General features: G+C 42.2%; 2 protein-coding genes across 3 annotated transcripts in view; both read right to left on the bottom strand.

Moving 5' to 3' along the window:
* Positions 1 to 1,022: 1,022 nt before the first annotated feature.
* Positions 1,023 to 15,196, bottom strand: LOC116394820 (C-factor-like). 2 transcript variants are annotated; one of them, XM_031868146.1, is made up of 8 exons: positions 14,986 to 15,196; positions 9,103 to 9,157; positions 7,021 to 7,217; positions 5,721 to 5,778; positions 5,441 to 5,559; positions 4,688 to 4,798; positions 4,484 to 4,556; positions 3,619 to 3,723 (listed from the first exon to the last, which is right to left on the bottom strand). In XM_031868146.1, the coding sequence occupies exons 1-8, from the start codon at positions 15,133 to 15,135 to the stop codon at positions 3,701 to 3,703; spliced, it is 786 nt and encodes a 261-aa protein (XP_031724006.1). In that variant the 5' UTR covers positions 15,136 to 15,196; the 3' UTR covers positions 3,619 to 3,700. The 2 variants fall into 2 exon arrangements, with proteins under 2 accessions (XP_031724005.1, XP_031724006.1); XM_031868145.1 differs by lacking the exon at positions 4,484 to 4,556 and having other exon boundaries at positions 1,023 to 3,723.
* Positions 15,197 to 17,306: 2,110 nt separating this feature from the next.
* Positions 17,307 to 22,715, bottom strand: part of LOC116394787 (G1/S-specific cyclin-D1-like) — a 21,394-nt gene continuing 15,985 nt past the window's right edge. Inside the window, exon 4 of the mRNA XM_031868106.1 lies at positions 17,307 to 17,368. Coding sequence (XP_031723966.1) covers positions 17,307 to 17,368 — 62 coding nt within the window. The remainder of the gene's footprint in view (positions 17,369 to 22,715) is intronic.

The raw sequence follows: 22,715 nt of genomic DNA, 5'->3' as shown, positions 1-22,715 counted from the left end.
AACGTCACCCGATGACGAGCCGACAGTTTTGACGGTCGCCGTGCCGCCTGTGCGTCGGCGCAGGACCTCACCGCCTGCGGCTCGTCCACACTGATTTCAATCCTCCGGTGCAGGCAGCACCAAGAGATGTCCACACAACTGTGCGTTTGGAGTACTGCAGTTATTAAAGATGATTTCAGTGCCCTCTCAGTTGCTTTTTTTTCTGGGAAAACTTTATGCAGGTTTTTTTTGTATGAGCCATGTATTTGAGAAAAGGAGTGTAAAAGGCTAAAAACTGACATGGAATTAAACATGCTTTTCTTCTTCTCTCTGAGACTGACGGGTGGAAGTATGATTTCAGAGGTTGTTAGGGAACACAGTTATGAGTACTGGCACAATTTGTTTTTCAGATATCCCTAACCTGAGGTAGAAAACAACACAATCATGTTTTTTTAATGATTTCAATGACAAATAGTCGGAACAAAAATATTTTATACAGCAAAATACTTGATCAATATATTGACTCACCCATAGGGGTGAAAGGTGCAGAAGAAAACCACTGTGGAGAGGGTGTTGGTTGTTGGCCTACACATCAAACATCCATCCAACTGTTATCCTGCTGACTTTGGGCGAATAGAGACACAACCATTCACACTCACATCCACACTTACGGGCAATTTAGAACCATCAATTAACCTGAGCTGCGTGTCTTTGGACTGTGGGAGGAAGTTGAAGAACCCGGAGAGAACCCACGCTGACACCTGGAGAACATCTCGTGGGAGAGGTTGTCAAAAAAAAAGAATTAACAGAAAGACAGGAGAAAACAATGTGAACAAAAAGGGCTTCTCACCCCTATAACTACCAGGACTGCCTTTAGGCTACATTTAACCCTTGGCCAATCCGACCGGTACCCTCCCCCAAAGATCAGCGACCCCCTCAGCAGTGCAGCGCGGCCTGGTTGGGAGCTGGAGAGAAAAGACAGAGAGTGAGCCGGCCTCCACAGTTTCCTTCTTAACTCGGGCCTAATCAGTCCTCATCCAATCACCTGCAACTCAACAGATACAAAAACACAGACGCAATGTACAGCACCACCCTCAGGCAGGGAGGTAAACAGCATTTATTTTCATTATCAAATCTTATGACACTCTGTCATAACAATAGTCTCATAATAAGTCATGGTATTGTATGTCAAAAAAGCCACAGAAAAGCCAGAGTATGATATGTTGAACAACGTCACAGAAAAGCCATATAATAGTGTTTTTTAAAAGTTGCAGAATAGTATCCCAAAAGAAAAAAACATATCAAAATCATCATAAAAAGTCATAGTATTTCCAAAAAGCCCTCCTATATTATGCCTAAAAAACCATAGCATAGTATGTCAAAAAAGTCATCAAAAAAACTATAGTTTGACAAAAAAAGTCATAATTAGCCCTAGTATAGTAAAGTATAGTATCAAAACGTATACGTGTAGCAAAGTAATTTTTTAAAAAGCCATAGAAAAATGTAAAAAGAATCATCAAAAAGCTATGAAAAAATCATAGAATAATTTGTCAAGAAAAGTTGACAAAGTAACATTTTTGTATATCAAAAAAGTTATAAAATAGTGTGTCAAAAAAGTAATAGCATAATGTTCCTAAAAACAATCATTAACACAATCGAAAAGATAAAAAAAGCCATAGAAAAAGACCTAGTATAGAAAAAAGTCTAGTATATTCTGTCGTAAAGAATCTTGGTATAGTATGTTGTAAAATGTTATAGTATAGTATGTCGGAAAATCATTAAAAAGTTGTAATATAGTGTGTTAAAATAAGTCATGAAAAAGTGATAGTATAGTATGTCCAAAAAAGTCAAAGCATAGCATATCCAAACAAAATATGAAAATGTATAGTGTGTTGAAATAAATCATTAAGGAGTCATAGCGTATGTCGAAAGTGTAAAAAAGTCATAGTATAGTATGTCGAAAGAAAGTCATATTAGTATAGCATTGCGAATTAAGTAAAATTGGGAATTTTGTCAAAACATTTTAAAACTTTTCAAAAACTTTTCTATGACTTTTTCGACATCCAATGACTTTTTTTGGATGACCTGACAATTAAATTAAATGGGTTAAGAACCAGATGGGGTTAACACATCACTGTAGAAACTATCAATATCCACAAATATCTAAATCACAGAGTAAACTAATACAGTCTTACACAATATTACAGTTTTGTTAGCTTTCCAGGTTCACAGCGCCGAACTGTAGTCTGGAGACTTCTGGTTTCGTAAGCTGACTCGTTAGCGAGCTAACGTTAGCTCAACACGGCGACTCTACACAGGACCCTTAAAGAACATTATCTTATATGTTATATACTATATACTGAAACATTTCCCACAATAACCGTTGTTTATAGTAGAGAGGCAATCTCCATAAAATGTCCTTGAAAGCATACTGCATACAATGGAAGTTCATGGAAGTGCAGCTGGGGTCTGTGTCCCAACTGATCTTAATCACTGTTTCAGTTAGAGAGCAAACGGCTCAAACTTCAAATCACGCATCATCGACGTATGTCAAATTTTAAACAAAAAAGCACATAGATAAACATAATATTAAAACAAAATTACAGTGTATTATAATTAAGTTAGGAATATTTTAGCAAAAGGTTGAGGTGCACAAAGGCTGTTATGTGAAATTACTGAAATACTAAAACTTTGTCTCACAACTAGGGAGTGTGACGGTGGAGCTTAGTGATTATAGTGTAATTTCCCCAAGTGGCCTCTAGTGAGTGGTATTTACCAAAGAAACCTTAAGATGTAAAGCACATTACACTTTTTCCACATCAGGAAATTCCAACGGTGATTGATTTTGATCTCAGTGGATTTTCCTGGCACCCGTGCAGGCTGGAGGACTTTTGTGCGAATCCTCTCTGGAATGGAGCATGTCTAAAGCCTGGACTGCTGCATGTGTAGAGCAGTATAGCGTTTCCTTCTGGCGTCCACGTTCACAACATCATACAGTTTAAAACACAACAGTTGTAGTTCAAAATAGCAGCTACATTGCATGCATTTTACAGTACATGTGCATTATTCAAATGCAGAGACAAATTTCCCCTTAAAGGGATCAATATAGTATAATAAATTAAAAATGAATAAAATAAAAATAAAATAAATTTAAAAAAATTTAAAAATTTAATTAAAATTAAAATTATTTATTCAGCTCCCTGTTTACATAATCATAATTATATAGGTTTCTGATTGACCGCAGATGTGACATTCAATTCTGTGCTGACTGAGTTACCTCAGCAGGAGGATACACCCACTTTAAAGGAATACTTCACCCCCCAAAATGACCATTTGTATATCAGTTTCTCAGCCCGTGTAACCTTGAATTCTTGAAGAAAACGTTTTTTCTCGAATGCCTCCATGGGTGAATGGAAAACAAAGAAAAGTCTTGGCGAATATAAGTAAATGGGGGCTGCGTTTAACAGCAGCATAACTAATTTAAATCATGAGTCACTCTATGAAGGCTTCATGGCCAGTATGGGCAATGATGACTCTCAACACAATAACATGCATATGGCCTTTAATATGCTCTAGGGTGGATACGTTTTACGATTATAAAAAGCCCTCGAGTGGTTGACACAGCGACTGCTACCAGGGGATCGTGTTGCCCTCCCAGTCCAGAAGCATCCCGCAGTCTTTGTTGCTGAGTGACGACATCATGGCGAGCATGCCGTGCACGCTATCCTGGGTGGATAAAGTAGCCTGTGGGAGACGGGACAAACAAACAAAAAAGAGGGAAGTCAAAGGGAATGTGCACTACACCCTAACTAGTTTATATAGTTCTTTCATTTCTACGTTTTGCACATTACATTCTGTACTATAGTAGTGGTGGCTGTGTTTTTTTTACTGTGACCCAGCACTGTTGACTGTGCTAGGTCACAGGAAATACTTGCCAAGTTCGTAACAGAGAAAAAGTGAATCATCACAGCAAACAATGCAGTTTATTAACCCTGTCTGCTCTCTGACTCCACTTTTCAGTGGGCTGGGGCGGCCGTGGCTCATTGGGTAGAGAGGGTCGAGCGAGGGTCCTGCTATGAGTCCTCTGCCGAAGTGTCCCTAAGCAAGACACTAAACCCCTAACTGCTCCCCGGGGGCTTCTCAGCAGCCCGCTGCTCCCAATATGCTAGGGATGGGTTCAATGCAGAGGTCAAATTTCATGTATATGTAAAAAAAATGTATAGTGATGACTCTAACAAATTTTAATAAAGTTTTTAGAAAGTTTGTATGACTGGTTGTTAAGAGGGCAATCAGAGGACTTGCAGGGACTTTCATGCTCCTAAAAACAACAAAGATTATCTAGCAAGATTAAGACTGAAGGCAAGACTGACTTTTATGTCCGAAATTGTCAAAAATGTTTTTAAAATATGAATCCCTAAAGTAAATGCAGGCATCAGATACATTTTGCGGAGTAAGAGTACACTTGTACTTTAGTTGCCTACAGTATTTAAGTAAATATACTTACTGATTGATACTGGGAGCCACCACGTAAAGAGTTGGGCCAGTTCAACCAGTAAAGCGTGTTCACATAAAGGAATCTGAAGCAGAGAACAGACGTAGTTTGTCAAAGCAAGTGTGCTTATTTTTTTGTTCATACAAACCTGCTGAAAGGATCATAATGTATTACAAAGGTGTGCAGTGCCTCTCATTAAACTCTCCATTGCCTCACCTCTTGTCCTCCCATCTCAGTGCGGACCCAGCCAGGGTGGATCGCTGTCACCAGTATGTTGTGTCTCTTGAAGTCCTCCGATTGACAGCGAGTCACCATGTTCAGTGCTGCCTGGCAACCAACAGCAGAAGACAGAAGCTTTGTTGTTGAAAATGACACTAAATACTTCAATGTAATTTACACAAGGGTACAGGTTTCTGAAGGCTGGTCTGGTCTGAATCAGGTCTCCCAACAGACACCAAGATACAGATTGCCTGTCATGTTTACACTGTAGCCTCCCTGCTAACCACCCCAAGGATCTACAGTTGGTCCCCGCTGGAAATTCCTGAGCTTCTTTTTTATTTTTTATTTTTTGAAGATTTATGTCTTAAGAAGAAACCAATGGGCTTGGAGCTGAGTGACACAGACAAAGTAGGGTAGTCAGAAGGTTTTGAGAGACGGACTAACATGATTTGGGTTTTGCTCTTTTCATGAGATTTGTTGATAAAAGACAAATGTCAGCGTTATCCTTCACATTAATGAGAGCACACAAAGTAAATATGTGAAAAGGTTCTAATATAGGGTCAATTGAACCGTAGCTGTGACTCTGTCTCTTTAATTTAGGGTCGGTTTTGGGGATGATCTTATCTCATGAAAAAGACAAAAAGAATCTTCCAGATTAAAAAACAACAAAACAAGTTAGGATAAAGTGCTATTATTGTTAATTGTTTTATTTAAAAAATCGAATTCATATTTTGTGATAGTGAGCGGTACCTTGCTGGCCCTATAAGGGTACATCTGCGCCCTAGCAAAGTTCTCCGGACATATCTTTATGGATCCGGCGAGCGAGGAGATGTTGATGATGGCCGACCTCCTGCAGGACATTTTATCACCTGAGACACATTGAGAGACAAATAGACTAGCATCATGACATATGAATGATAATACTAATACCACTGCTAATAACAATAATCATTTTAATTTGAATAAAAATATATTACTGGTAATTTGCAATGTGATATAATGCATGTCTCGTATGTTTCCACTTCATTACCCTCGTCCTTTACAGTTGAGTCCATCTCTGCTGCTCTCTGGAGGAGTGGAAGAAGCATCTGAAGAGAGAGGCAGGTGATGTGGTGTGTGTGTCAGTACAATGCATGTCATGCTGTAACTAATACAACTACTTGTGTTAAAGGTGCAAGCAGTAAGATCTGGACAGAAATTTAGTTCAAAACATAAAAAAAATCCACTAACATTATCAAAACAGAGGTCACAGTGATGATGTTATGTCAAAGACATCTATGTGTTGTGTTGCAGAGATGTCTAAAGAAATGAGCATTCTAACCAGCTATCCCCGGCTCCTGTGTTGTAATACCACTTGTACCTGGAGAGGCGATAGTGAGTCGCTGCAGCATCCAGTCTGTCCTCAGTCCAACATGAGAGGACCAAGATAAGTGCATAACACAGATTGGATTACATCCAATAAAGAAACTGTCACAACAGCAAGTTCTTCATTGGATGTAATTGGCTAAAACAAGAAAACAACTTATATTTTTGCCTTGTCCTGAATTTACCGATTGAATTTACAGACCATATGTATTCACTTTTCTATGATGCACACATGTACTTACTTCATATTTTGTGTATATTTTGTGTATTCCTTTTAAAACTTTGACGTTCTGGCAACTAGCTGGTAGACCATCATCTTTTCCTGTCTTCATTTTTTTTTGTCTTGAATTGTTTTACATTCTGTTGCTACAGTATGTAAAAGAATTGTATGTAAATTAAAGAAAAAAACCTCGAACTCCACCATGACCTCCTATTTGTCCCAAATTATGTTTTCATACTCCGCCATGTTGAGATGGAAGTGACACCTCAGCAGTGTTGTATACATGATGACATGCGTGAGAGTGTTTTTCCATATTTAACAGTCAACCTTTGTGGTCAGATGTTGCAAGCGATGCTGATATTTGATTCTGTCTACGTCCCTGTGTCTGTTCTGTGACTCATCTCTGGTGGGGATGAGTCCACCTACAGGTTGGGAGATTGATACACTGATGATGTGATGCGGACAAAACAATTTAGTGCTCAAAGCTCTAACGACAGTGGAGATGGTTGTGGATTTCAGAAGGACCCAAAGCCCCACCCACCCCCATCACCCTGTGTGTGACATTCCACCAGTGCCCAGGACCCTATGGCGAGCAGGAAAGATCTTGGCTTACCACTTCCACCCTGGACACAGACTCTTTGAATCATTCCCCCTCTGTCAGAAGCCTACATGTCCATCAGTTCAAAGCGTTATGCCACAAAAACATTCAGGCTAAAAGTACGGAGTGGAGCAAGACAAAACCAACCTTGGCAATGAGAAATGGTCCGACCACATTGATTTCGTACACCTCCATCATGTCCTTTTTCCCGCTGGCAGAGAGCGGTGCCGGTACGCCCGGTTTGTTAATGGCGGCGTTGTTGATGAGGAGGTTCAACCCACCGGCCCCGATCTGCTTGTTCACAGCCTGGACAGCAGCCGAGATGCTGTCCTCATCTGACGTGTCTGCAGAATGTGAAATGAGTATTCAGTCCACAACAATCAGCATGGAGACAAATCATTTTCCGTTTGAATTGTACCATGAATTACACATGTGATGTTTGCCAATTTAAAAGATAATTTGAAAGAAAGACTGTTAAAGAAAGTCACATTTTGTTGTAAAATTGTTGAAGTATAAGACATGAATATGTGAATACGTAACTAGAAAGACGATATGCCCAAAGGTCGTGTAAGTGATGTCTCTCTCTGAAGCTACGATAAGTTTCCTACCAGGATGTACTCACACCAACAGCAGTATTTGCTCATTCGCTGGATGAAACACATCCGGTACGATAACGTTATATTTGTGCATGGATATAGCTTACTTAAGCAAGTGAGCTAGCAAGCCAAGGCAATGGCCGTGCTGGTGCAAGATATGTAGTTCACTCTTCAATGATCGGTTTCACACAAAACTAAATGCTACTACCAAAAATCTATGACACTCTTGCGACTTTCTTGACTTGCAACATTATATTTTAAATTGACAAACATCCTATTCATGGCACCATTTAAACAGGATCAACAATTATGCTAATGAAGAAATCTCACCGAGGCGCACCTCTTGATGAACAGGTGAAGTTGAAATTAGGGATTTGCAACAAGTTTGGTGAAGTTGGATTCACCAAAGCCTCACAGAAAAAGTAAGAGGTTTAGGATAATGATTCACAAATGTTCTTGCACGAGGCCCAGCTTTGGTTGGTTGAGTCATGCAGTCGCATAGGCTAGTTTACAAAAGGTGGATGTGCTGATATGCTGGGTAAACACAGGCTTGGCAATTCAGAGGGTGTGCTGCAGAAGTGTGGACTTTTATGTCCATATAACTGCTTTAATTGAACTGCATTTGGTACGACTGTCTAACTGAATTAGCAACAACAGTACATAACTGTTTTTGTATTCTATGCTTCATGTTTCTCTGCTGCCTTGATGGACCCCCATTTGTCGCAAAATGATTCTTGGATTCATTTACACTTATATTTTGAAATCAGATAGTAGGGCCTTAGTCACTTCATGTGTTTTGGGTGAACTGCATACATATCTTATCGAAAAGCTAAGTGTAAATGCAGCCAAGACGCATTCAAGACAAACTGAAATCTGACTGTACAAATCAACTTCTTTGAAACACTTTGTAGGCAATGAGCGCGGGAAGTAAAATATTCACAGGATTTGTCCCCTTTGGTAACGGCAACTACCTACCAGAAAAAATGTTGGCATAGTACATCTCTGCAAACCACGGTATACTTAAATGTCAACGTTTCTGAACCCAAAATCTGTTTAATTTCATTTCAGCCCCGTATCGTGCTAGCAGAAAAGTATAATGCCACACTGTTAATGTTGCATAACGATTGGTTAGGTTTAGACAAAAAAACTACTTGGTTAAAGTTTGAAAAAATATCATGGTTTGTGTTATAACGTAACAACATTAAATATCAACCTTAGTTAAATAACAGCCATCCGTAGCTAACTTTCATATGCAAGCGTTGATGTTTTTGGTTTCTTACTGGACACAAACTGCGATGCCTTGGATGAAAGTCCGGTGTTTGGTTGACCTGCCCAGAGATAGTGGACATTCTGGAATGTTATACTCGTCATTATACCACCCAATCTTCATACCAGGTAACTTTTACCAATGTTTGCTCGATTTACTACGTCACTTGCTGTGACTGACTGCAAGAAATATAACCTATCCCTGGTTTGCAGAAATTTCTTCCTGAACACTGGGCTGCTAAAGTTATAATGAAATTACACAAGGGAAAGTTTTCCTCAGTTTTTCCTTCTCAATGTCACCTCCTGGGCTTTGTAATATATCAACTCTGTGCATGTACACAGATATATGAGCATGTGTTGTGTTTACCTAGTTGGATTATAGAGATCTTTCCAGGATATTGAGTTGTGAGGTCTCTCAGGGCCTGAAGGGAACACATATATGGAGGGAGACATGAAGAATGAAAGATAGATGAAAAGGCGAGATTGGCAGAGACAGACAAAGAGAGCAAGTAGCCCAAACATACAATTGATAATGACTTGGTCTCGGATGAAAACATAAGACATTTCCTTTTGCATTTTTTTTTAGAATATACTAATATAATGCAAGCAATGATACTCTGCACTCATACTGCACTATTACCTCCATTCTGCACTACCACCTTAATTCCATTGACACTGTCAATTGTACATAGTCGTTAAATGTTTATGCTTACCTCTGTTCTACTTTCTTTTCTTTTTTTGATGTCCTTGTTTTTTTTTATATATATTTAAAAAAATGTTCCTGTTTATTTGCAAATTCTGTGTATGTACGTCGAGAGCAACGAGGAGTCAAATTCCTTGTATGCGTATGCGTACATGGCCAATAAAGCTGATTCTGAGTTGCAGACAAGAAACATATGGCTATACACAGAATACATACTACACAAACAATTATATATAATACATATAACATGTATACAAATACACATATTACAGTAGAAAATTGTATAATACATATAATTTAAGTCCATGTTTTTTATATGCAAGCTGTGGATCTTTTGACCACTAGTGGCGCTATGGAGCAATGTTTGGTGAGTGGGAGTCTCTCTTGTTTGTATTTGCTGCTCTGCCACATTCCTGCCAATGGAGTCACACTATTCCAGTGGCGGGCCATCAGGGCCTGCAAGGCCTTCTCTGCTGGCCTAAACAGAATCACAAATTTATATCTATTTTATAATTTTTCTTAAATACACTACATGTATTATAATTTAGAAAAACATTTTTCCCATTATCTTATTTTCTCATTGCACAGCTCCTGTCTTCCTCAGTTGCTCTGCTTCCAGTGCAGCTTGTTTTAAGTAGAGCTTTTATCCAATCAGATTTCACCTCTGTGTCTCTAGGTAAGAAGAGAGGCCCGAGACCTGCAGACTCACAAGTGAATCCCTTTGCAGTTTAAGTGAATGGGGACGATATTGTTGATTGTCATAGTGTTCAACCAATCAGATCTTTAGTTTGACATGTTGGGCGTATTCTTTGACGTGCCAGAGCCTGCTAGCTGGCCTACAAGTACGTGATTGGTCAGTGGGCTAGCCTGACATGTTGGGCGGTGACAATCCCAAAATCTGCTGCCTCTGTTGAGCAGACATTTTCAGACCTCAAACGCATTAAAACCTATTCAAGAAATACAACTGGGGAGGCTCGACTGTTTTCACTGGCGTCCATGAATCGAGAAGGACTTCTTACTGGAACTAAAACACACGGATGTACTGAACAACCATGAGATTAAACTCTTTAACAAAGAAAGGAGGAACGGCAGCTAAATAGTGAACAGCAGCTCTGGTAAGTTAAATGCGTTTGTTTTTACATCTGCAGTAGCTTTAATATGCTTGTTTGTATATTATTATTTGTACAACTTGTTTTTATGAAGTTAGATTATTGTTTGGTTTTATATGTGATAGGAACCATTGTTACGTCCAATGTTGCTCTGGGGACATATTTAGCCAGTGCCAGTGTTGGCAACCTGGCAACCTTCTCGCTAAATCTGGCGACTTTCTAAACCCTCATGGCGACTTTTTTTGTCAAAAGCTACGAGTGACAAATCTAGCGACTTGTTCTGGTGTTATTGGAGACTTTTGTGACATTAAAGGACACCGTTCTACAGTTACTGTCGTGAACGAGCAGCGGGTGCTGCCCCTCCGCCGCCCCAAAGCACTCCCTCGCGCAGCAGTCCCAGCTGCAGTCAGAGCAGAGAGGAGATGCACTCCCGGCGTATTCTCTGCAGAGAGGTGTTGGCTTCAATTTTACATGAAACAAATAATAACCGTAGCTGTGTTTCAGCTGCAGGACAGCAGTGAAGGCCCAGGTATAAAATGCACGGCCCGCCACTGCACTATTCTACATAAACAATTGGTGTCAATAACACTGCAATACACAAAGAGAGGTGCACAATATGTTTTAGGGAGAAACAAGAAATGTTCAATGTATTATGTTTGTGTACAGAAGCCTCGAGGTTGGCATTTTAGCAGTCTCCATCTTGGATTTTAGCCACCGCCATCTTGGTGTTTTGGAACCAATAGACACGAGAAGGAAGAACTAAGTACAACCGAACTTTAAATAAGGCATTTGAGGCGACCAAAACGGTTACAATCAACATTCGTGAACGGAAGTTATAAGACGAATGCTCTTTATTTTATTGTAAATGGACCATAATTTACTAAATGAACAGCATGCCGAATTAAAGAAGACTTGAAACTAGAGATTGAGACCATAAACTCATGTTTACAATGTTTACTGAGGTAATAAATCAAAAGAGAAGTAGAGTCATTTTCTCACAGACTTCGTGTGACAGTGGCGGGCCGTCAGGGCCAGCAAAGTCTTCTCTGCTGGCCTAAACAGAATCAAAGTTATATCTATTTTATAATTTAATAATTTTTCTTAAATACACTACATGTATTATAATTTATAAAAATAGTTTTCCCATTATCTTATTTTCTCATTGCACAGCTACTGTCTTCCTCAGTTGCTCTGCTTCCAGTGCAGCTTGTTTTAAGTAGAGCTTTTATCCAATCAGATTTCACCTCTGTGTCTCTAGGTAAGAACAGAGGCCCGAGGCCTGCAGACTCACAAGTGAATCCATGTGCAGTTTAAGTGAATGGGGACGATATTGTTGATTGTCATAGTCTTCAACCAATCAGATCTTTAGTTTGACATGTTGGGCGTATTCTTTGACATGTCAGAGCTGTCTAGGCGGCCTACAAGTACGTCAGCATTAACGTGCGGTGTGATTGGTCGTAGGCTGGCGTCACTGTTGTGAAGCTGAAGCTAGCTTATAGAAGTTAGTAGCAGTAAGAGTTCAAGTTGAAAGATATGTAAGAAGTTATGACATTGACATGACATTTTTAGCGTTTTGCTTGGTGTAGCTTTGTTTTTTTAACACTCAATGGCTGAAGGAGGAGGATAAACGGATTTGGGAGTTACTGGCAACGCCTTTCTGGAGAAGGACATTTCCAGAAAAGCCGGATATCGTATCAAAGGGTCGGCCAACCGACAGCTAGCAGCTCTGACCCAGCCAGGAGAAGGATTTGTACGAACGGTATTCCTGGCTGACAGTGTTGGAGAAGCGTTGCACATTTTATGGCTAAGAATGCGTTTCATTTGCGACTGAGTGTCTCGGTGTTTGGAGCTACGCTAGATTTGCTACCAAGGAAGCAACAAGACACCACAGCACGACAGGACACTCACAAGCTACGGTGCTTTTGAAAACCTTTGGAGAGACCCGAGTGGATCTACAACTCAACGAACACGTTCACAGGAGGACCTCTGACTGGAACTGAACCGCACTGAAGTTCTGTACAACCGCGTCATTAAACTCTTTGTAATCAAAGAAAGGAGGATGGACCTTGTCTTTAAGTGAACAGCAGCTTTGGTAAGTGAACTGCTTTGTTTCTACATCTGCAGTAGCGTTACTACTCTGTTCATTTGTCTGTCGTGTCGTTTTTATGATATGGTTAATATTGTTCCCTCTGATGTAATAATATTTGAATGGCTCGTGCTCTTCAGTGTGTGGTGGAATGCATGTTTTAGCACCACCGTTTTGCTGGATTGATTTGTTGCTTTGTTGTCATATAAATATATGTGACTGGTTCTTGTGAGTTTTTCTGTGGTCATTGTGTTAATTACATTGATTTTGACAATATGCATTGTCCGTTAATGACGCAGCATCCCGTCATGCGTGTATTCATGTATCTGTTTTCTTTTACAAAGCAAGAATTATGGTCTGGAGAAATGGGGATTGTGTGCTGATTGCTTTAGCCCTGTTTGAATCAGTAGGGAACAGCTGCTTAAATGCCTGGGGAGAGTTTGTAGCATGTGTGCTGCTGTTGTTTTCCTGCTAAGCTAGTTTAGCATAGACTCCCAGAACACACACGCGCCTCAGCAGAGTACAATGTTTTTCTTCCGTGGTGGGCGTGTCAGACAGCACGTTGGGTGGGTTGCCAGGTTGAGCCGAAAGAACATTATATTTCCCACAATTTAAGCTTCTGCATTTTCCAAATGCACTAGTATTATTCAAATGTATCGTTCGGTTCGTAAGCCTCGTACCGAACGGTTTAATAGGAATACGTGTATTGTTACACCCCTAGAAACAAATAATAACCTGTAACATCATCATGAGGTTAATATGAGGTGATTCAACTGTAGTAGGACAGCACTGAAGGCCCAGGTATAAAATGCACGGCCCGCCACTGTTCTATACAATCACACTTCTCTTTGCAACCAGAGGAGTTGGCCCCTGATGGCCATTGGAAAGAATGCAAATTCATTTTTAAAAATAAAACGCGGTTTCTCAGAGTACAATTTGACTGATCTACTTTTTACTTTTATTTAAGTATTTTTTCACTTTTACTTGAGAAAAATTTTATGTAACAGCACTTTTAGTTGGATACAATATTCTAGCAGGCCTGCTCTTTCCTCCTCTGTGTGAAAACGTGTCAAGTTGTTGGGGGTCACTGAGGGACCTCTTGCATTGTTTCTCACAGTTTTTAATATGCTTGAACTGTAAAACCATCCAAGGTTACACCCACAAGTTTAGTCTCTTGAGTTGCTCAACAGGGACAATCAGGAGATTCAGATCTGGCTCTGCTTTTAACAGATGTATTGACCCAAACACCATGCTTTCAGTATGTTATATGAAAGTTAACATTTATAACCAATTCAGCACTTTGTTCAAAGCACTTTCCTGTTGATCATTTAAGCATTCAACCATATATTTGAATTATCAGTGTGCATCCAATCTTCAGTCTCCTAAAGATTATCTTTATGTAAACCAAGTGTTCGTACTGGATGTATCAACAAAATGACTGACGGTGAACTTCATTTGTTATCCCAACGACAGCATCAGTCACTTCAGCTCCAAAGCAATGTTTCTGTAACCTTAACAAAGTACTTATTAATCATGATGATTCCCTAAACCTAACAAAACTTTTGTGGTTATTGATTCAAAGCACTTGGTTCAAAAAAATGAAAGTCAACAGTGTCTTGAAGAATGAGTTAGAGCCTGCTTACTTTGTCAATTATTAACCAAACCAGTGTGTTTTAACCCCGAACCCCTCCCTACAACCTCTGTGCAGCTGAACAATGCAACCACGTTGTGGACAAAAACATTGCCCCTGATCACAAGCCACATAGAACTAACTTTGTCCCCAAAACCTCCAAGTAAAATCATGTAGTAGTATAGAAACGGAATTCTGTGGAGAGAGGGTTCCCAGGGTAATTATTGGTACAGTTTGTAAATAATGATTATAACATAAGATTGACATAAGATGCAGCTGAAAACAAACACATTGATCAAACAAAGTCAATATACCTCTCAGGGTAAGCATCATACAGCCTTCAATATTTGGTGAAACAAACAGAACTTTGTGTATAAGTAGAATTTTACGGGATACAACTTTCGATCTTTGAGAAACTTTGACACAATATTTTGGGATAAAAGTGTCTTACCACTTGGATAAGTTGTTTTTCCAAGTTGAGTCATTCCTATTGATCAACAATCCCTTCAACACCATAGAGATAGATTATGGTTATTAAATAATTGGGCGTATTAAAAAGTAATTTTCGTCTGTGTGGGTCCAGGGTCAATACCTCAAGGAGAAGCTATAAATCAATTCCAATGCTCTGCTGTTAGTAGCAGCGTGTGTGTGTGTGTGTGTGTCTGTGTGTGTTAACAGTCAATCCGAGCACTACGACAAGCTTTTATATGTAAATGTCTCACCTCAGCCCCGCTTCCCTCAGGCGCTCTGCAGCAGGCATAGATGTGAGCCTCCTCTCCTGTCCTCCTCTCTGCCAGCTGTTTGACCAGCTCCAAACCAATGCCTCTGTTGGCCCCGGTCACTAAAATGTTGCCCTTCAGCTTCTCTGACATGTTTGCCGATTAACTGTCAAACCAGAGCTGTCTGACTACTCTCTCTCGCTCTCTCGCTCTCTCTCTCTCTCGACAGTAACTGAACATGTGTGAGAGCACAGTGCTGCTGTAATGCTAGTGCGTCATGCACTTCATATAGGTGTGTCCTGCACCAGGAGGCAGGACTCTTACCCTTGTGTATACACACACACACACGTGTATTTTGTCACCTTTTTAAACATGTGGACTACATTTTGTCCCTGTTTGACTTGTAGTGACTCCAGACTCCAGCACTGGTTTCTGTCTGACTTCCAAGAAAGATTCATTCAAACCAAAAGCTGCCAGCCTTCTCGTGCCTCTTCCACAACGTTGGTTTTTGCCTGGCCTTTCGCCAGTGCCTGTTTAGTTAAGCAATCATTTAAAAAATGTGGTCATTCAAGGTGCGCAAGATACCATCTGCCGCACACCAGCAAGAGAGAATTGGTAAATCTGTGATGATGTCAAGACGGAGAATATGTGAACAGTGTGGGGTTCACCGCAGCTGCAGAAACATGAAGTTACCACACTGCCAGAAGCTAAAGAATTCTGCCTCTTCCTGTCTAACTTAGGACAGACAGACATACAGATGGACAGAATGACGCTGCCTCACACAACAAGCCAGCAGAGGAAAGAGCAGCGATCTTATCAAACTCAATGCTTGGTTGTTGCAATTTATTTTTGACCTAGATCAGAAAATGAGTTGCATCTAAATGGACTATTATTTGAGCAGTTAAGCAGGCTGTAATTCACTTGTATCACTTTAATTTACTTTAATCTACTTACTAAAGTTATTTAAAGCTGTCACTTTTTTAATTTCAACAGACAAATGGTAATGGCATGGTAATGTTATTGTTCATAGTGACGAACCCACAGAGAATCATCTCCAACTCTGCAGTTCCCCTCAACCCTATGGTGCCATTTAGCCTCTTTTAGCTTGTTGTTTTGGTTTTACAGACCACAACAAAAAGCTTGAAAGCTCTGATAAACCCACTGTACACTACATGCTCGGCAGCAGACAGCAGACAGACAAAGTTAGAGACCAGCTGGTGGAATATAAGGGAGTATTTAGCTGCTAAAGGGACGGAGATGGTGGAGACCAAAAACAGAGCTAAAAGAGAGTGAATATTGGACTTATATTCAACAGGTAACAAGGTTTCCGTAGGTGAACCTGCGGAAGGATCATTACCAACATGACACTATATAATGCTAGTGTCTGCTGGATGTGTAAAACAACAGCAACAGGTCTTATCAACTTTATGCGTTCAATCAAAATCTTAAGTTTTTCACAAGCCATGACTCTGTTTCCCTTTTTAAAGAGAGTTTGCTAACAATCATTAGGTTATTTTGCAATGGAAACGTTGTTCGCTACTCCTGTAAAAGGGCCGAACCTTAGATACGACTTGGCAACGGGAGATATTTCTAGTCTGCTCAGCTCAAAGAACCCTTCGACTTGGAGCCAGAAAGAAGCCTGAAGCAGCGAATGGGATGTTAGATAACTGCTTATGTGATACAAAGTATCAGTAAGTTCAGAGGGGCAGTGTACTTCTTGCAGCTTGTGTGTTACATGTATTTGGTCATAAACAAATTACAATTTTGACAGATGGCACTGGATAAAAAGTGGAAAAAAAGAAATTCTACCTGAGTGGAACATGAATGTGTGTAACACAAAGTCAGGAAATCGTCAAAGTCAGTAGGGTTCCACCTCTGGGGACCATGACTGTACAAAATTGAATGGCGATCCACCCAAAAGTTATTTAGATATTTTAGCTTTTTCCATCCCGTTTTCCATCTAAACATAATATAATTATTTTAAGACATTTATCTTGTTTGTAGTAAAGATAATCATTCTAATAGCAATTCACCAACAAGGACCACGCCAATAACAGTATGAGTTTCGAGAGGTTTATTGCATAATGGAATGATTGTTAGATTTAGGAAGCGGACCGGGTCGAGGGATGAAGGGATGTAGGGTAGGGGTATAGGGATGAAGGGATGTAGGGTAGGGGTAGAGAGATGAAGGATGTAGAGTAGAGGTAGAGGGATGAACGGATGTAGGGGTCAAGGTAGAGGGATATAGGGTACGGGTCGAGGATAGGGATGAAGAAATGAAGGGATGTAAGGAAGAAGAAACAAGGAGGGTTGTAGAAAGGAGGTTAGACGAGCGATCGGGGACCGTTGGTGTCCGGCGGCTGGCGGGAACGGGGGGGAATGGAGACTGTAGGGTGCAAAGACAGCAGGTGTGTCCATATAATGCTTCTGTCTGCTCTTAAAGGCTATTCAAATAATTTTATGAGACTGTTTAATGGTATCATATTTATCAGCTTGCTCTTAATTGAAACTATCAAATGTTTACACCGAGGGAAATATTCAAACCCAAAACGGGATGTTTTTTATGGCTGCACCATCATCAAATGGAAGTATCGTGCATCATTTTATACACATTTCCCCGAAATGTTGGTATTCGGAAAATAAATTGCTATCTTTGGAAACAGGGCTCTCCTCGAAATTTTCCCATCTTCCCCTATCTCCCAAGATTTGTCTGCAGAATGTCTGAGTTTGTACTTTGACCCAGCAGCACAATCAGTGAGGCTTCAGAAGTTAAAGTTCATCCAAGTGTTAAGAGTTCATTCAAGTCATTGTCACCATGTGTTTCCAATGTGATAAATACATTATCAGAATGTTGCAATAATGTTTCAACTTTCGAGACCAACCAGTTGATATGTTACATTACAATAGCCTTCATAGTTTACAATCAATATTTTAATTATAAATCATTTACGAGAAGACATTTCTTTATGACAGTTGCATGTAGGTTTCTTGACAGTTTGACTTATTTCCCAAATAACTGCAGCCAGTGATTCAGAACTGTCCTTTCACAAGTCACCACATACACCATGTCAGTCATTTCATTCATCTACAGTATTTTACACTACTTTGACTTCACAATAAAAGTCAGACGGATCGCTTTTATTTATCCATCCATCCATCCATCCATTTTCCTCCGCTTATCCGGGGTCGGGTCGCGGTGGCAACAGGCCAAGCAGGCTGACCCAGACTTCCCTCTCACCGGCAACATGTTCCAGCTCATTCTGGGGGATCCCGAGGCGTTCCCAGGCCAGCTGGGAGATGTAATCCCTCCAGCGTGTTCTGGGTCTTCCCCGGGGTCTCTTCCCAGTTGGACATGCCTGGAAAACCTCCAGTGGGAGGCGTCCAGGAGGCATCCTAATTAGATGCCCGAACCACCTCAGCTGACTTCTTTCGACGCGAAGGAGTAGCGGCTCGACTCCAAGCGCCCTCCTGATGACCGAGCTCCTTACCCTATCTTTAAGGCTGAGCCCGGCCACCCTACGGAGGAAGCTCATTTTGGCCGCTTGTAGCCGCGACCTTGTCCTTTCGGTCACGACCCAGAGTTTGTGACCATAGGTGAGGGTAGGAACGTAGACTGAGTGGTAAATTGAGAGCTTTGCCTTCCGGCTCAGCTCCCTCTTCACCAAGACGGTCCGGTGCAGCGCCTGCTTTACTGCTGCAGCCACACCGATCCGTCTGTCGATCTCCCGCTCCATCTTACCCTCACTCGTGAACAAGACCCCAAGATACTTGAACTCCTTTGCTTGAGGTAGGCACTCTGTCCCCACCTGGAGGGAGCAATCCACTGGTTTCCGGCAGAGCACCATGGCCTCAGATTTGGAGGTGCTAACTCTCATCCCCGCCACTTCACACTCGGCTGCAAACCACCCCAGTGAATGCTGGAGGTCACGATCTGAGGAGGCTAACAGGACCACATCATCTGCAAACAGCAGAGAGGCGATCCCGAGACCCCCGAACCTGACATTCTCCACCCCCAGGCTGCGCCTAGATATCCTGTCCGTGAAAGTCACGAACAGGACCGGAGACAAAGGGCAGCCCTGGTGGAGGCCAACACCCACCGGGAACGTATCTGACTTATTGCCGAGAATGCGGACACAGCTCCTACTGCAGTCGTACAGAGACCGGATCGCCCGTTGTAATGGGTCCGGCACCCCATACTCCCGCAGCACCCCCCACAAGAACCCCAGAGGGACCCGGTCGAAAGCCTTCTCCAAGTCCACAAAGCACATGTAGACTGGTTGGGCAAACTCCCAGAACCCCTCCAGTAGTCTTGCGAGGGTAAAGAGCTGGTCCACTGTTCCACGGCCGGGACGGAATCCGCATTGCTCCTCTTGTATCTGAGGTTCGACAAACGGTCGGAGCCTCCTTTCCAGCACCCTGGCATAAGCCTTCCCCGGGAGGCTGAGTAGTGCGATACCCCGGTAATTCGAGCACACTCTCCGGTCCCCCTTTTTGAAAATGGGAACCACCACCCCGGTCTGCCAGTCCATGGGCACTGATCCCGACCCCCATGCGACATTGAAGAGGCGTGTCAGCCAGGACAGCCCAACTATGTCCAGCGCTTTCAGAATCTCAGGGCGGATCTCATTCACCCCCGGCGCCTTGCCACCAAGGAGCTTTTTGACTACCTCAGCGGCCTCTGCCAGGGATATGGGTGAGCCTCCCCCTAGATCTTCAGGCACTGCCTCCTCTGCAGAGGACATGTTGGTCGGGTTTAGGAGTTCCTCAAAGTGCTCTTTCCACCGCCCGACGATGTCCCCTGTCCGGGTCAGCAGTTCCCCCCCCCTGCTGAGAACAGCCTGGGGTAAGCCCTGCTTTCCCTTCCTGAGCCGTCGGATAGTTTGCCAGAACCTCCTTGAGGCCAACCGAAAGTCCTTCTCCATGGCCTCCCTGAACTCGTCCCATGCCCGAGTTTTAGCATTCGCGACCACCGCAGCTGCAGCCCTTCTGGCCTGCCGGTACCTGTCAGCTGCTTCGGGAGACCCCTGGGCCAACCAGGCCTTGAAGGTCTCCTTCTTCAGCTTGACGGCTTCCCTGACCTCCGGGTTCTCGGGTTGCAGCCACGACAGGCACCGATGACCTTCTGGCCACAGCTCCTAGCGGCCGCGTCCACAATAGAGGCTTTGAACATGGTCCATTCGGATTCCATGTCCCCAACCTCCCTCGGGATGTGAGAGAAGTTCTTCCGGAGGTGGGAGTTAAAGACCTCCCGGACAGGGTCCTCCGCCAGACGTTCCCAGTTCACCCTCACTACACGTTTGGGCTTGCCGGGTCTTTCCAACCGGTTCCCCTGCCATCTGATCCAACTCACAAGCAGGTGGTGATCAGTTGACAGCTCTGCTCCTCTCTTCACCCGAGTGTCCAAGACATATGGCTGCAAATCAAATGATACGATTACAAATTCGATCATTGATCTCCGGCCTAAGGTGTTCTGGTACCAGGTACACTTATGAGCCACCTTATGTTTGAACATGGTGTTCGTTATGGCCAAACCATGGCAAGCACAGAAGTCCAATAACGAGACACCATTTGGGTTCAGATCGGGCAAGCCGTTCCTCCCAATCACCCCCCGCCAGGTTTCTCCGTCATTGCCCACGTGAGCATTGAAGTCCCCCAGGAGAACTATGGAGTCGGTAGGTGGCGCCCTTTCCAGGACCCCTCCCACCGACTCCAAGAAGGCCGGATACTCTGAACTGCTGTTTGGTGCGTAAGCACAAACCACAGTCAGAGCCTTGCTCCCCGCAACCCGTAGGCGCATGGAGGCGACCCTCTCATTCTCCGGGGAGAACTCCAATACAGCGGCGCTCAGCCGGGGGCTCGTGAGTATCCCCACTCCCGCCCGGCGCCTCTCACCCTGGGCAACTCTGGAAAAGGACAAAGTCCAACCTCTCTCCAGGAGCTTGGTTCCAGAGCCAGCGCTGTGTGTGGAGGTGAGTCCAACTATATCTAGCTGGTATTGCTCCACCTCCTGCACCAGCTCTGGCTCTTTCCCCGCTGGCGAGGTGACGTTCCACGTCCCTAGAGCTAGTCTATGCCGCCGGCGATCGGCATGCCCAGGCCTCCCGCCTGACCCGCCGCCCGGTCTGCATTGCACCCGACCCCGATGCTTGTCCCTGCGGGTGGTGGGTCCACAGGGTGGGCTGCTCCATGCTGTTTATTCGGGCTGAGCCCGACCGGGTATTTACTACCACAAAATTCCAGACAGCTGAGACGTAAACTCTTCATCTTTAAAGTGAAACCTTGATTTTACTTTCCATTCTCTCTGACAAGAAGGAACAAAGTCCCTGTTTGTTCAAGGTTAGTGGCGTCATGAGCTAAAACAGTGCCTTGCTATCAGATTCTGAACAAAGACACAAATCAAAAGCCCAACATTCTTAATTGTAGCTTTTGATGAGACAACATCATACTGTGTGATATGGTTGCTACGGTTATTGTTTTTCTATGATATTAGTATCTTGATGTCATTGTGACAGTGTACTTGTTGCTTTCTTTGTTAGTCATTTAATTATGTGGTGGAATAACGTGTGTTGTCTAACCAGGTTTAGGTTTAATCCGTGTGTATTTTCTATTTCTGGTCTGATGAAGATGCTATGAGGTCAAAACTAGTTCTTTTATATTAATTTGGGAAACAGACACTTTATTTGTCTAAGTCAGACTGTGGATTACTTCTGCCATCTCTTTACTCGGTTTGAGTGATAGATCCAGGAGTTGGAATGTTTATCAGACAACAAAACACTGCAAAAAACATCAAGATTTTGAGACTGTTCTCCCAAGAAAAAAGTCCAACCATTACGTCAAGGTTGAAGTAACAAAGGTCTGTAATGACGTGGGAATCCTGCTGATAGGGGTGTCAGATACGCCTTAGTTCTGGAAGGCAGTCTGGAAAGTCGTAGGAGTGATGATCAGTTTATCCTGTCCCCATGAGCACCAGTTTAACAACAGAAATATTGTTTTGATGATACAAAGTAATCTGCCAGGGATGTCATCTGCACAAATTTGATTGCCCAAGACACTTTACTGGATGACAGCAGATTGCGTTGCAGCTAAAATTACAAAAGTTGAGCCAGGTTTTTGTCAGATAACCCTGCATTTATTTTTATTTTTTTTGCACTAATTGACATTTCTAGTCATGCATCAAGCTCTGAAATTGAATTTCATTGAACTTGGATTTCTGTTCCATCACCTGATTGTTTTGTTAAAATTAATTGAGTTTGATCAAATTCCATTTGCAGTGTACAGGACTATATTATACTGCAAAGTATTACAATATCAATGAGAATATATTACTAATAGTTTAGCTTAGCCTTTGCTAACTGTAGCCATCAGAGCAGCTGCACCTCAACTGTGAACTTAATGGTCAAGCAGAAGGCTAAACTATTAGAGGGATGAGAGACAATGTTGCTAATAGGCTAAACTATTAGAGAGAGAGAGAAAATGTTGCTAATAAGCTAGGGATGAGAGAAAATGTTGCTAATAGGCTAAACTATTAGAGGGATTAGAGAAAATGTTGCTAATAGGCTAAACTATTAGAGGGATTAGAGACAATGTTGCTAATAGGCTAAACTATTAGAGAGAGAGAGAGAAAATGTTGCTAATAAGCTAGGGATGAGAGAAAATGTTGCTAATAGGCTAAACTATTAGAGGGATGAGAGAAAATGTTGCTAATAGGCTAAACTATTAGAGAGATGGAGAGA

Source organism: Anarrhichthys ocellatus, unplaced genomic scaffold, assembly GCF_004355925.1.
Source record: "Anarrhichthys ocellatus isolate YVR2014 unplaced genomic scaffold, GSC_Weel_1.0 scaffold41, whole genome shotgun sequence".
Classification (NCBI taxonomy): Eukaryota; Metazoa; Chordata; class Actinopteri; order Perciformes; family Anarhichadidae; genus Anarrhichthys; species Anarrhichthys ocellatus.
Note: the sequence above shows the minus strand (reverse complement) of the source record. Positions and strands in the feature narration are given on the sequence as shown.

Bases quoted from the DNA above. Each gene is read 5' to 3' on its own strand.
- LOC116394820 (XM_031868145.1), bottom strand. From the start codon at position 15,135: ATGTCAGAGAAGCTGAAGGGCAACATTTTAGTGACCGGGGCCAACAGA. The intron at 9,158-14,985 runs GTGAGACATTTA...TGTTCCCTTCAG, and splicing joins CTGAGGGAAGCGGGGCTGAG to GCCCTGAGAGACCTCACAAC. The intron at 5,560-5,720 runs GTAATGAAGTGG...AATGTGTCTCAG, and splicing joins CTCAACTGTAAAGGACGAGG to GTGATAAAATGTCCTGCAGG.